We start from the raw sequence: 15,516 nt of genomic DNA, 5'->3' as shown, positions 1-15,516 counted from the left end.
GGCGGCGGCGACCTGGGTGGTGGCTTCTTCTTTTCCTACCCACGTGACTTCACCGAAAGAACCAAAGAATATGAATTGCTGCAGTCACGAAAGTTTAAAGTCAAAAATTTGCCGGGTGTTGCTGCCGTTGCTGGGGTCAGGACAGGGGGCCAGACGGGGGTCAAGGGGTGGGGGCTGGAAGGGGGGGGGGATTGAAGTGGTCCAGTAGGATAGTCGATGCCCTTTGCCCCCTTCGCTGAGAGGCTTGACCCTGAGTCTGGTGCGGCCCCGTAGCGAGCCGGCTCAGACGATTCGGGTGCGTGCGCTCCACTCCCGCCACAGGAGCACCACTGCCTGCGCATCAAGATCCTGGGCGACTGCTACTACTGCGTGTCTGGACTGCCCGAGCCGCGCACCGACCACGCGCACTGCTCCGTCGAGATGGGGCTCGGCATGATCCGCGCCATCCGGTGAGCGCAATGACCCCCCCCCCCTCCCCAATCACCCCACCACCAATGCCCCGCCATTCGCCACTAAGTGACGGTGATGTTACCGCGGGGCCTGTGCCAGGCCAGGTGCACTTTGAGGCCACGTGAAGTGTCGAAGGCTTCGCTGACAGGTCACGGGACAGACCCAGCAGGTGCCATGGGTTCGACTGACTGAGATGACTGGCAGATGCACCACCAGCTGTGCCCCGTACTGTGCCAACTTGCTGCATTTTAGCGCTCCGGCCTCGCGGCTGTGAGCGTCGCTCCTCTGCCCTCCGTTGTTGTTGGAGGGCGACTGCCTCCAACTGTCAAGTAGCGGCGTCCTTCACGAGCCTCCCACCACCACCTCGCCTCCTCCCGTCGGCTATCCACCGCTTGACGAAGGCCCTCCCCACGTCGCCGGCTCCGTTACCGTTGTGCACGCCACGATCTGTCCTTTGGCTGCCCCTCTGCCGTTGGTCTTGGCCACTCGCCAGCATCCCTTGCAGCCACGGCGTGTCCTGCCAAAGTCCTGCTTACTTTTTTTGGTCAAGGGTCAATACGATGTCTGAACTTGACTGTGTTCTATAATCCACGCCGTTCCTGTTCCTACCTCTCAGTGGAATTCCAAGCACGCACCTTCACCATGCCCCTTTGTCTCCATACACGGGGGCCCAAACAATCGGGACACATATGGTTATTGTTTTTATTTTAACACTAGCATTAACATTTGTATTGTTTATTCGTTGCGTTAATATTGCATCCATTATTATTATCGACTATTGTTTCCTTCTTTTTTATTTTCTTCTTCTTTATTCTTCTTTTTCCTTTTCATTTTCAGATGACATTTAAAAATGGAAATCAAATTTGACTGAGATGAGACGAAACATAATTGATAAATGTTCAAAGATCGCACACTTGCAAGCTTAAAGGGGCTGCATTAATTTCTAAAGACAATTCAAGCACGCATTAATGTTGATGGAAATCAGCTTGAACATTTGTTAAAATAATTCAACTCATCCTATGTAACTTGTTAGAATACTGTACATATAATAACCCTCTCTTTTGGGCCACCCTGTATATAATGCATGTACCCACCTGGTGCTATCACGTTGACATGCTGCAATACTAATACTAATTTTCAGCAATAATAATTTACAATCCCTTTTTTCAATCCACTACTGGATGAACACCTCCCCACACAGTGTCGGCCACAGGGCCTTGTTTGACCATACTTAGCCACGCTAATTCGTGCGAATTAATCAACCTTGGATCGGTGCAGATATCACTTTTCACCACCGATGTCAGCTGTGCCTGGGAATCAAACTCAAGTTGCTGGATCCGTCGAGCAATGCGCTAACCACTCTGCAACTACTCTCCACTAATGCAGCAAAGGACTCTCACCCGGTTTAAAATAACATATTATCTCTCTCTCTCACGTCACACCAGAACAAGGGTGCTTATGTCGAGGGTAATTTTAATGGAAAATAAGCAATAGCAGTGATCGTTAATTAATTTCAGCGATTCCATCCTCAAGACGTTTCCGACAGCCTCCTTTCGAATTCATTTGGCGCGCTGCGCATAGCCGCCACTGCGACACCGCATTCATTTTCGTGAATTACAAATAGCGGCCATACAATTACACGGAAGAGCGTGAAATTGACGAGGCGTCTAAATGCGATTGAGTCTGGCCACTCCGTACGGGGGGACTCGGGCATTCAGTTGATCGACGCAGAGGCGGCCGGCAGACATGTCACAGTCAAGGGATTCTTCACATGGAATACACTCGACAGTTTTATTTCTCTGCTGCGGCGAGCATTGCAGCAATCATTCTTGCGCCACCGCCCCAGTTAATCAACATCAATCTCAGAATGCCTCCGGATTGACGCTCGATTAAAGTAAAAAAATATATATATGCTTATTTATGTTTACGCCCTCCCAGCCATCGCCAGCTTTGTCCTGAGTGCGGACAAAATTATCCGAGCGGCAAGCGGCAAAGAAGCACGTCTTCTGCCGGCTCTTATTTTGCTCCCTCTGCCGCTGTTCAGTCGGCGGCGATGTGTGTGGGGGGGGGGGGGCATTTAAAAAAATGATGATAATAGTAACAACCCACCCGCCCGCCTGCCTGTGATACGCCCCGTAGTCGTTTTTTTTCTTCCGTTTTGTCTGCGGCCCCGTGTCCCCACCGGAGGTCCTCCATCTCAGCCCGTGCCGACGCCGCGGCTCATTAGCCCCGCTCGCTCCGTCTCAACCCCCCCCCCCCCGGCTCCCCGCCGTGGGTGAGTGGGTGAGCGAGCGCTGCGGGTGACTCTCTCATTCATTACCTTTTTTTTTTAAACACTCCTCTTTTTGAAGAACGTTTTCGGCCACGGTCGTCATTGCGCTCTTTGTAGCGTTTCAATTTTGTTCAGTGGCCCCGCGGGACTGTCGGTATTTTGTTTTGCTTATAATATATGTTTACGTGTTTTTGTTTACAGCTACTTGCTTCATTGCAAACCCCCACCCCGGCCCCAGCAATCCCCTCCCCCCCCAGCAACCCCTCCCCAAAACGAGCCTCCCTCCGTCGCGTCAATTTTGCGTCATTAAATTTACGGACGCTTCTTCGCGGACGATTTGGAGCGTGGTATTGATCAGATTCATATTAATTCGCCCCCAGACGAGGAACGTGCACAATTATTGAGATGACAAGATGACACGGCGATAAACGCGGACACCACGCGAAACTTGCTCTTGCCTTTAAGAGACGTTAAATACCTCGCCTGGTATGCGGAGGTCATGGGTTCGCTCCCGAGCTCCTGCATATTTGGAGTTTGCCAGTCTCTGTCTCCGTGGTCGCGAGGGTTTTTCTCCGGGTCCTCCGGTTTCTCCCTCCACATGCAGAATCAACATTAGTTTAGGGTATTTAATTGCAAATAAATGTCCACGTGATAAGCCGCTTCGTTTGAGCTTTCATTTGTGATAGCCAAACCGCTTCTGATAAATAGCTACATAAGCTCAGTGGGGCCTTACCTGGTAAAAAAAAAAAATGTTTCATTTTTTTTTTATCCGTGGCCTCATGTGGGGTTTTACGAGCATCGGGCTCCGTGGCCGCATCGTCTCGTCCACGTGAATCTCGTTCGTGAAATCCACTTCCGTGCAACGCGGTCCCCATTCCGTGCTGCGGGCCCATTAGACCATACTTCACTGCTCTGGTCAGCGCGGATGTTGCGTGGTCCCGCAACATCCTATAGCAACCTGTTATGCACGGCTGTCGCAGGTTCAACCCCACTCAGCTTGTGACTAGTACCGGCGCGTTGCAGGTGATATGGTCATCGACTTACGCGGTCGGTAATTTTCGTTGAAGGTGAATTTTTAATTGCTAGCAATAATAAGTTTAGCTTTAGTCGGAGCCAACCTAAGGGAGGGTCAGCACTAGGTCAGACGTCAATGACGTCTGACGTTATTCGTGGCCGTGACTCAAAACTCAGGACGCTGGGTTTGTAGCGCAGCAGTGCTCTAACCACTGCGCCACCACTCCCACACAAATAGACACAATGGCACGCAAGCACAAAAGTGCCCTCTGTGCGTCGTTGGACGCGATGTTGGGGCAAAGTGCTGCCAGCGAGCCAGGAATCAAACTCGGGTGGCTGGGTTGGTTAGCGCGTCGATGCATCATTCAATGCGCGCCAACGCTTCCCCGCACGCACGCAGGCACACACGCGTACGCAAATACAGTGCACGCGTAGACACACGTGGACACGTACGAGCTTATTAGCCGAGGTGTCTTGGAGTTTTGAAGGCGTTGGGGAGAGGGAGGCAAAACACTCGGCGCTGTTGATAAGGATGGCGTGAGATGATGCATTTTTGCGGGTGCTTAAGTGCAAATTAATCAAGACAGCGGAGCTGCCGGGCCTGCCGAAAATGAAACATTCATTAGCGTCTCGCGCAAGCGACGAGGACATTTCGACATGTTATTAAAAAAAAAGCTGGCTTGAAAAACAATGAGATAGAGTCACCGCTTAGATTTATTTCCTTTTTTTCAAAAAATCATATTCAGTTCGCGATAAAAGCCAGCGATGGGAGCACCGCCGTGCGACAAGAACACTTGGGGTCCTGTCTCCAGCCCCAACAATCGGGGCCATGTCACCAGCCTCAATGATCAGGGCCCTTTCTCCAGTTCCAACGATTGGGGTCCCGTCAAACGCCAACCATCGGGGCCTTGCCGCCAGCCCCAACCATCGGGGCCCTGTCTCCAGCCCCAGCGATCGGGGCCCTGTCAGCCCCGGTCTTCCCGTGCAGCTTGCAGAGTCACTCTCACTCTCTCTCTCTTTGTGGGTTTTTTTTTTTCAAACTGCTTGGTATTCCAGAGGCGTTGAAGTGAGCCCAGGCAAAAGTTGTTCTGCCTGAATTACTGCACTAACTGGCGTTGGATCTGACCTTATTAGGTTATTTATACGAACCCGAACAAGCGTGCGGCGAGTGAGAAGAGAATATTTTTCATTATTATTCAATTTTTTTTTATCCTCCGCCAAATAATTCTCCATTCACGCCGCCACCGATGCCACGTTGCCGTAAACGAGGAAGTGAATTTACGTTTGGAACTCCCGCGGCAAGCAATGCACCACCCCGCGTCTGAGTAAGGCCGTGGAAGATGATGTCACGGCAGCGACACAAACAATTCACTGCATTGGCTGAAAACGTCCGAATTTATAGAGGACTGCAGAACTTGGGCAATTGTTGGTAATGCCGGCTTACCGCCTTGGCTGCTGCTGCTGCTGCCTTGTCTGTATGCGCGTGCGTTTAATTGTTTTCGCACTCTACGTAGCCATCCCCGTGCTAATGGAGAGCGAGCGAACACCGTTGCGTGCGCGTTTGCACGTGGGCATCATCGTCGTCGGTGGCTTCGCACCCGGCAAGGCTTTCCTGGGGGTGACCAAACGCCGCCGGAATAGTGATTCACGATACCACTCGACGACCAGCCAGTTGACGCGGATCGCACGGCTGCCATTCCAACGGTTGACAGTGCCTCCGCAGGCGAGTCGGGGCAAATGGGCCTCCTTTCCGTCTTCCGTGAGAAGGGACGCCACAGGCCAAGGTCACACGACCCCGGAGGAGGAGGAGGGGGTCAGTCAGTGTGCCCGCGTCGATGTTCGTGGCTCACGTTCCCAAAGTAACCCGCGGTCAAATCGTGGAAGTGACCGCACGCCGGACTGTGCGGTTAGCCAGACGCTGCTCTGCGTCTTGACTTCTCCCCGCCCTGCTACACTGCCTGGCATTCTCGTTTTTTCCAGTTGTATTGTCGGAGAGAATACATAGAGGACTGGACGATGATGATGCTGACTATTATTTTATAACCGCTGCTGATGGTAATGATTTTGCTGATGATCATGTGGACAGTGATAATTGTCATGCCGTGTACTGATAACAAAGATGATCACTCTGCTGCTGTCGATGATGCTGATGATGATTATGAATTTGATTCTGATGTTGATGCTGCTGCTGCTGATGATGATGATGATGATGATCGGAACAGGAGTGAGCTAACTCGTGGCCGACTCTCCCAACGAAATTCTGAAAAATAAAAAATAAACCAGCAGATGCCACCGAGTCGTCGTGAATTAAATCTATCCTCATTTCGCAAAGCACAAAACGATTTCTCGCCACGGCCATCTCGCCTGTAGCTCACCCGCGCAAGCCACCGCGAAACATTTACAACCCGTGCAAATTGATGCCTTTTGCGTGCGCGCCTTCCTCATTTGCCGCGTGTGAATTAAATTATTGCTCAATCGCAATTTGAAAAGCGAGGAGGCTAAGCCGCGGATCCGGAGGCGGCGGTCGAAGTTGACCAGGACGCTGACCCACTGCCGATGTCTCAGCTGGTGGCAAGGGGGCGCGGTCGGACACTTGAGGGTCGAACAACCAAAAAATATATAGCGCCGTGAACCTGGAAGCTGATATTCTTAGGTTTTTTCGGTAAAGTCACGTAGGTAAAAATTTACCTACGTGACTTTACCGAAAAAACCTAAGAACATGAATCCTTGCAGTCACGAAAGCTTCAAATCTAGAACTGGAAGCTGATGTTGATTACCCACCACAGCCGGCATAGGCGGTGAGTAATATCTGAAGCAGTCTTGGCCGCTCCCGCCTCCATTTCAGTAATTTCCGCGACATAAATTGACATAGTCCGACCCAGTAAGCATACCAGCGTTGGGCTGACGTGGGCATGTGGTTGGAACGCTCAGCCCAACGTCGGCCCAATGTCGGTTCAACGTCAGTCCAACGTCGGTTGGTCGTCGGCTCAACGTCGACCCAACGTCACCCCAACATCGGCCCAACGTCAGCCCAACGTCGGCCCAACGTCGGTCCAAACGCTCCACGTATAATGGGGTAGCCACCCATCACCCATCACCCGATGCGCCGCTTCTCGGTGGCAGCCCCAACAGTCTGGAACGCAATCCCTCTGCACATTCGCAGCATCACCTCAATCGCCTCCTTCAAGAGACACTTAAAAACTCACCTCTACAACCACGTGCTTTCGAGCGACTCTGAGCTTGGCTCCGCGCCTCTGAGTTGCGGCCACCACGTCTGCAAGTTTGCGCGCGTTATACATTGAACTATTATTATTATTGTTATGAATGTCTCCTCATCACCCCGGCGCCTCGTGGCCTCGCCACAGGTTCGTGCGGAAAACCACGAAGCACGATGTGGACATGCGGATCGGGATCCACACGGGCTCGGTGCTGTGCGGGGTGCTGGGCCTCCGCAAGTGGCAGTTCGACGTCTGGTCGTGGGACGTCGACATCGCCAACAAGATGGAAGCCGGCGGCATCCCAGGGTACGTCGGTCCGTGCGTCGTCCATCGAGCTCGGTGGCTCGCTCGCTCGCTCGCTTACCGAGAGCTCCGTTCCGCTCCGTTCCGTCGGTGTCCCGACCGCTCCACGTCTTGCCACCCTCCTCGGTTAAAATGTACCTGCTGCTGCTGCTGCTGTGTTGGCAGTGGTGCACAAGCTCAAATAACAAGTTAAAAAAATCAAAACTCGTTTGTCGAAAACACCGTGGCTTTACATATGTATTAATTTATATGTAATAGGTGACGTTTCAGGCAATGGCCCTACTTCATCGCATGTATGTAGAGAGATCAGATAACAGTTGGAGATTTGACTTTAAAGCATGGGGCATATTAAGAAGTCGATTGTAAGATAGTTTCCTGATGAACAGATTTTTGTTATTGGCATATGAATAGTTACCTATTACTCGCTATTGGGTGGCAGACAATATACGTGCGAAATCAAATGTAAAGTAGATAACACACGTTTCACGTGTCTCATAATTGTGCGTGCGTGTGTGTGCGAGCATGTGAGTTACTCGTACACATATAGCCCTGAACATCTGGCAGGGCAAGTGCTAATAGCGAACACCTTTTGAAGGCCAGCACGGCTTATCCAATTAGGCAGTTGACATATCGTACTGATAGTAAATATTTGTTTGGGTTAGAACCCCCGAAAATAAAACCTTTATGATGGATAACAAAGCCGACTAAGTGTTAACCAGATCGTACTGAATCCACGAAACCGGTGCCCAAGCAAGTCAAACTATGCTCATCGAAACCATCCCACCGAGTGACCCCGTGACCTCCCGTGCCCCCACCCCACTCCCTCCTCCCCCACCGCTGCCCCAACCGTCGCCGACACAGCCGCGTGCACATCTCGCGCGCGACCCTCGACTGCCTGAAGGGCGACTACGCCGTGGAGGACGGCAACGGGCAAGAGCGCAACGAGTTCCTGCGCCGCCACGCCATCGAGACCTTCCTCATCGTGCAGAGGGGCATCGGCGGCGGCGGCGGCGTCGGCGGCGGCGCCGGCTCGGGTCCCGACGAGGAGGAGCAGCTGCTCCAGCCGCCCGAGGAGGGCCTCTTTTGCGCCACCTCCTCCGCCTCGGCCGTGGCCGCCGCGCCGCCGGTCGTCGCGGCCGCCGTGCCGCTCACTTCGTCGGCCGCGTCGTCATCGTCCGTGGCCGCCGCCGCGGCGGCAGCTTCCGGCAGCGCCAACGGGCACTGCGCGAATGGGGGCGCGGCTGGCGTCGGTGGTGGTCCCGGTGGTGGCGGCGTTGGCGGTGTTGGTGGTGGTGGTGCCGGTGTTGGTGCCTGTGTTGGTAGCGGCGGTGGTGTTGCTGGTTGTGGTGGCAGTGCCGGTGCTGCCAGTGCCGGCGGTGGTGGTGAGAAGCGGCATCGATCGCTCACGCCCTCCGAGAGCTCGTGGAGCCCCGAGCTGCCCTTCGACAACATCGTGGTGAAGCAGAGCGTGAGTGGCGCCAGGCCTCGCGACCCCCCCTACCACCCTCCCCCTCCACACATCCGTTCTCTCGAATTGACCCCACCGATACGATTCATGACAAAACACCAGTGCAGGAATCATACCAATAAGCCAACAACTCCCTTTGTCAATTCACTGGCGCCTCTCCCTCGTCCGTGCAGGTCATCAGAGCTTGTTTGACCGCACCTCACCACGGATTGGCGAACGTGGGAAGGCAGGACAGGCAGTAGCAGACATACAACACGAGAAATTACGAACGAGGCTGCACACATTAAGCAAAGTAGGAACCGGTTCTTAAGTCACCGTTTGGACGAGTGATTTGTCACTCGTTCATTGGGGGCCTCGCTGAGTTTTCCGCCGAGAACAACGACGGCGACTTCGATCATGAGAGATAATTGCGCTCCTTTGCCATTCGTGCCTTCCTCGTAGCGCAAGGCGAGGAATAAGAAGGCACGATGTATCTCGGACCAGAGCCCGCTGCAGTTTCACAGTGGGAGGGATGGGGGGGGGAGGCGTTGCTCGGTGTCTTACAATTGACGAGTCTGCTACGTTGCGTCCGTCTGTGTCAATAGCCCCAGCGAATCCTGTCTCATTCATCACAAAGTACTCTAAACTAAACTATAAACTAGTTTTAGTTCACCACGTGAGGTCAACACAGCTGCTATATAGCTCTTTTTTCAGAAGCGGCCTAGCTACCAAGTGGCTTATCATCACGTGGAGATGTATAGCAACCAAATAGCTCTGAACGCGTGACGTTGAGTCTAAATGTGGAGGGGACAAACCGGAGGACCCGGAGAAAAATCCACGCAACGACGGGGGTAGAGAGAGAGAGAGAGACACGCAAACTCCACATACACAGGCGTCGGGGTCGGAATCAAACCCACGACGTCCTGCATACCAGGCGAGGGAGTTGACATCTCCACACCAAGGTGCCCTTTGATGACCTTAACCAGCACCATGTTTCGTGGTCGCCATCAGTGAGTCCTTCAGTCGATCAGTCTGAGGATATTATGGCTCAAGGCACTGGTTGGTCTCCCTCGCTCTCCCACTTCCCACCTCTCAGCCCCCCCCCCATCCACCGACCCTGCCACTCTCATTTATTTCATTTCACAGGGTTCAACGATTGCGCCCTTGCTGAGATAATGGCTTCGTGCTACGAAGCCGCCACGGTGGAATTAATGAAGCGGGGATACCTGCGCAGGCAGGGCCAGAACTTTCCAGTGTGCCTTGTTCGGTAGCCAGGGGGGACGGGGGGGGGCATGGGAGTTGGGGTGGCAGGGTGGCAACACTCTCGACGAGAATGTCGTGGGTTCGATTCCCGACTCGGGTGACGTTCTACGTGGAGTATTTGTTGTTTAACTTCTCCGTAGGCCTCGGCAAGGTAAGGTAATTATACCCTTTTTACCGGGTAAAATGGTAAAGGGTAAAGGTGTCGACATGCCAAGGGGTAAGGGTAAAGGGTAGGGTAAAAGGTAGGCTCGTTGTTTTGACACTTTTACCTTACCTTGCCGAGGCCTACTTCTCCGCCCTGTTTTACGTGGCAGGTTTCTCTCCGGTTTCCTCCCACAGCTAAAAATCAAAGATTCCCCCGGATAGCCTGAACGGACTGTAGGAGCAAATGCTGTTAGCGAGTAGCACCGATGAAGGCCGACACGGCACACGAGGGGGTGGGTGAGCTTGCCACGCCCAGCCGCCTTTGTCTCCTCAGTGGCGATGTTATCACATTGCACCAGGTACTAATTTGAGGCTGAGTCGACCTAGGGGAGGCTCAGGACCAGTTAAAATAATTGTCACTGATCTTGGCGTTGGCACGATTCGAATTCGGGCCGCGAAACATCGGACATTGTGCACGTACAAACAAAGGCAAATCACCAACAAATCAGTAAAAAAATTACTTCGGAACAGTGTTGATCTAACGGCCCTAACGTTGGCCCAGCGTTGGCCCAACGTTGATCCAATGGCTCCAACGCTGGGTCAACGAACGTCGGGTCATCATTGGCCCAACGTTGATCCAATGGCTCCAACGTTGGCTAAATGTTGATCCAATAGCTCCGAAGTTGGGTCAACAAAAGTTGGCCCAAACATCGGCAATGTTTGTTGGCAACGTCGTTTCCACGCGTCGTCTCTTTCCGACGGCTCAAGCGCACCACGTGCCCCCCCTCCCGTCTCCTCTGTTCCCCTTCTGCCCGCGTGCGCCGATGCCGCAGACGCTGGTGGCGTTGACGCGCACCACCATGAACCTCCTGCCGAGCCACCTGGCGCCGGCGATGCCGTCGGCGGGCGCGACGGGGCTCGACGAGATCAGCCGGCGTATCGAGCACGCCATCAACGTGCGCAGCGGGGACAAGCTGCGGCAGGAGCACATCCGCCAGCTGTCGCTCTCCTTCCGCGAACCCAACGTGGAGCTCAAGGTGAGAGGCGAGACGGCGACTTACACCGAGCGCGGCGCCGCGATGCAGCCGCGTCGGGCACCGGGCGCGGTTCGTCCACGAGGGGCGATTGGGGCGCTGACCCCTCCAAGCAGTTCTAGATTTGAAGCTTTCGTGACTGCAAGGATTCATATTCTTAGGTTTTTTCGGTAAAGTCACGTAGGTAAAACATTAAAATTAATAAAAGTAATTTTTATTTTATTTTACTTTAATTAATTTTAATGTTTTACCTACGTGACTTTACCGAAAAAACCTAAAAATATATACCCTCCAAGCAGCTGGAGATGAGAAATTATTTTTCTAATTAAAAAAAAACTTTTCTATAAAAAATTTGTCGTGGTTTTTAACTTTTTTAAAAATATAACGACTCTTTCCACGGGAATTTCCTACTGAAGACAACATTATAAGTTGTTCGTATTAGAACCCGCTGAGACACCGCAGTCTGATTTGTGCCTCGGGGACGTCTCGGGGCGGCTGTGAAGGCGTTCGAGCGAGAGAGGTTTCCCTTCATGCATTGCGATCGGCTTCAAGCATTGTAGCCACGCCGTATGAGACCCATTCAGGGCCGTGAAAAGAGAGCCCATTGGCTGTGTCACGACGCGAGGTAGAGCAGCGCACGGTCTCCACGCTCTCGGCTTTTGGCAGTGTCAAAGGGGGACTTGAGGGTCATGGGGACAGCATTTGAGTGCTTTGTTGTTTTGTTGTCGTATTGTTTAGCAATGTCTACCGTTGGTAGATAAGACAGTTGTGTATCACTTTCACGGGAAGGCCAATAAACACGACGAGTTTTTTTCCGGAATTAGAACACCGTCTTTTCAGAGGTCACTCACGATGGCCCCACCTCGTGGCAATGTCACGAGCCCAGGGCCGGCCCGAGGCATAAGCGAACTAAGCGGCTGCTTGGGGCCCCCTGGCCACCTTCTAGCACAGATGAGTCTGCGTGGTGGGAGGGGGGCCCCCAAATCAAATTCTGCTTAGGGCCCCCAAGAGGCTCGGGCCGGCACTGCACGAGCCGCCACTGTCGGACACGCGACTAAGTCGTGCCGTCACGGGTACTGCAACTTCCGGCCGCGTCCGTCCAGTGCTCGCTGAGCTGCATTGGCTTCCGGTTAACAAATGGATGCGTTATTGGGTCACACTCGTTACACGTGTAATGCGAGCGTAAATGGAAAGGCCGGATGTGACGATCCGAGAGGGAGGAGTCAGGGTCACGTGGGAGAGAGGTTATAGGAGGGAGCCCGGAAGAGATCAGGGCCAGTCGATGGAGTGAAGAGGCGGGACCACGTTGGGTGGCCGCCGCGCAATCAGCCACGTGGCTGATGGGGCTTGGGACACCGTCAGCCAGGTGCACGGGGCTAGCGGAGTGGCTAGCGGAGCGTGCGGAGTGCACGGGGCTAGCGGGGGGGGGGGCTAGCAGGGCGTGCGTGGCACGCGAGAGGAGACACTGGTCCGAGGAGGAGGCCAGCGGGGTGCGGAGGAGAAGAACCTAAATAAAGGACGAACGGAGACTTACATCGCCTGCAGAGTCCTTTATTACACACGCAAAGTGCTTGACACAAATGGATCGCAATACCTTGCTGATCTCGTCAAGGAGCATACACCATCAGGTGAACTCCGGTCATCCTCGCAGCAGCAGCGGCTTTTAACTTGCCATCGGACAAAGACGGTCACCACGTCGCGCGCTTTCAGATGCGCTTTTACGGCCTTCTGGAACGCTCTTCCTTCCGATATTAGGACGCTACTGGGAGCTATGCACTTTAAAATCTAGATTGAAAACTAGTTTCTTCAGAATTGCTTTTTGTGTTTGGTTTGTTATCCTTCCCCGCACCTCCGATTAGCATGGTTGGCTACGTGCGGTGCTTTCCCATAAATATGCTAAATTCCTCTGTTGATATGCAAATTCCTTTGTCATGGCGCACTTCCTCCTCTAAGCCAGCTTAAATATACGCTGCCAAGCTTGGTGGTGTTCAGTCAAACGCTGTCTTTCCGACAGACCTGTTCTTCACCTGAGGACGGCTGCTTGCGTTGTGGCCGAAACGTCGTGAGAATTGTATTTTATTATGTTTCATTTTATTATTTTATTATTTCCCTTCTACGTGACTTTACCGAAAGAACCAAAAAGGTGCTAAATAAGTTCTAAATACAGTACATAATAATCGCCGATTCAGCGATCAGCCCATATATGGAAGAACGTTGGCTTGGCATCGCTAATATATGCTCTTGTGAAACCCGAATCGAGATGTCTGTTGTATCGCTTCTGCTGACAGTCGATCCGACAGCCACGTTAAAAGTATAAGAATAGGTTTCACCCTTTAATAAAAAAAAAGGATACTGGCAAGAAAGGTTTCATATTTTTTTTCGAAACAGGAGGCAAGAGGGGAGGGGCAAAGCTGGAGCAAGCCCAATTATGATCTTAACAACAGCGAGGACCATCTTGTAATTTGATTCCAGATTGGATTTGAGGTGAGCGCTGTGGAGGGCATTTGAGGATTTGGCGAAATGCGATCGCTCTTTGAGTCACAATTCTGTCGGGAAGCGTGGAGATCACCTGGAGCGATGCCACTGTAATGAGAGCCCCCCCCCACCACACTACCCCCCTCGTTCATACACCGCGTATGTAATCGGCAAGAACACTGCCTTGAATTAAAACGCGGGCCAACAAAACTAGCGGCTCTCGGCCTCGATGTAATATTCTGGGTCGTGTGTCGCGGCACCGGTGGCAACGAACGCGGCTTCCCCTACGTATCGTTTGCTGCCGTGGAAACAAACATTTGGAAAATGTTCGAACAAATATTTGTGTCCACGAGCACACATATCTTCGGGGCAGACCAAATAAAACGTCAAGAGTGATTTCTCGCCCAATCGTGCGACGAGGAAGTGTTCAGCGCCCGTTTAACGCCCTTGAGCCAGGGATGGAAACTCCACGTTCGTGTGCCGGGGGTGGGGCAGAGAGGCAACCCACAGGGCAAACCACTGTTGAGTTCCCCACGAAGGGGTGCTCGTTTTATCGGCACCACAGCGATGATGGGCTCTGGGTCAACCCCCAACCTGAATGTGAACCCACGAACCATCCAATTGCGGGGACCGTTCGCTCTCCTGCTGACCCGCATGGCCAGTGAGGGTCAGGGTCTGTGTTTGTGTGTCGTTGCTCTTCTTATTTTTTTGTTGTTTTTCATTTACGACAAAAAACGCGAGCCCGGTACGATACACCAATCGAGATCGGAGGGGAACAGAAAACTCGGCGAGAATTCGAATTTGTCGCGATGGGGCCGTACTCAGGGGGTAGGGTGAGGGGTTTGGACCACGCGTGGGAGGGAGGGGGAATGAAGATTTACACGGGGGAGTGAGAAGGGAGGTCGAAAAGGTAACTGGCGCCACGGTGGCTAGGAGATGTTAACTACCTCGCCTGGTGTACAGGAGGTTGTGGGTTCCATGCCGACTCTGACCCCTGCCGTGATATTTGTAGTTTACATGTCTCTCTCTCTCTCCGTTGTCGCGTGAATGTTTCTCTGGGTCGTCCGGTTTTTCCCTCCACATTTAGAAAAACGCGTTTAGACCATTTGGCTGATATGAATTTCCACATGATAAGCCACTTCATTGAGTTGTCATTTGTGGCCAGGTCGCTTTAGGAAAAAGAGCTACATCGCTCATTGGGCCTTATCTGCTAAAATAAATAAACACATAGTTCTTAGTTTCCCCTAACATACTGAGTGAATATTAAGGGCCGAGGGAAGGTCGGGGGGGGGGGGGGTGCTGTGTTGTTCTTCTTGTTCCTCAGCTGTGAAAAGAATGCCCCAGGTAGCCAAGAGGGCATCGGCCCTCAGGTGAGCTGACGGGGGTGGGGGGGGGTGTTAGAGGAGACTGCAGGACGTTCTGCCCAGTCCACGGGGTCTTGGAGTAGTGACAAAGCGTGCTTGGCATGGGCCCTGGTGCAAAGAATCAAATGCCCCCCCCCCCCCCCACTCGCACCTCACCCCCTGTTGTCGAATTCTCACACCCTTCCACACTCCGTCCCATCTTCCCCGCACCTGGACTCCTCCAGCCCGTGGCCCCGAGTGCAGTTGCACCGCCAGGGCATCCGATAGCCACGTCGTTGCACACGTTTTTGCTTCTTGATAGCAAAGCTGGGAGAGAATAGGCGATTAAAGAAACTAGAAATGTTCACTGTAAATCGCTACGTAACTATATTTGCAAGACTTGCGACAGCAACCGGGCCATTCGCTCGTCCAATCGTATTCCAGTTTTGCCATCTCGTAAAAAACTAAAATTATGAACTATTTTTATTTTACCAGAATCGACATGGCCACAAATAATAGCTCAGCGAAGTGGCTCATCGTCACGTGGAAATGT

The 15,516-nt window shown here is 52.8% G+C and overlaps 1 protein-coding gene across 1 annotated transcript in view; it reads left to right on the top strand.

The window, feature by feature from the left end:
• The window catches only part of ADCY8 (adenylate cyclase 8), a 93,844-nt gene that overhangs the window by 46,204 nt on the left and 32,124 nt on the right, over positions 1-15,516 (top strand). Inside the window, exons 6-9 of the mRNA XM_078862738.1 lie at positions 322-449; positions 7,102-7,260; positions 8,119-8,725; positions 10,945-11,148. Coding sequence (XP_078718864.1) covers positions 322-449; positions 7,102-7,260; positions 8,119-8,725; positions 10,945-11,148 — 1,098 coding nt within the window. The remainder of the gene's footprint in view (positions 1-321; positions 450-7,101; positions 7,261-8,118; positions 8,726-10,944; positions 11,149-15,516) is intronic.

This window comes from Lampetra fluviatilis, chromosome 14 (genome assembly GCF_964198595.1).
Source record: "Lampetra fluviatilis chromosome 14, kcLamFluv1.1, whole genome shotgun sequence".
Classification (NCBI taxonomy): Eukaryota; Metazoa; Chordata; class Hyperoartia; order Petromyzontiformes; family Petromyzontidae; genus Lampetra; species Lampetra fluviatilis.
Note: the sequence above shows the minus strand (reverse complement) of the source record. Positions and strands in the feature narration are given on the sequence as shown.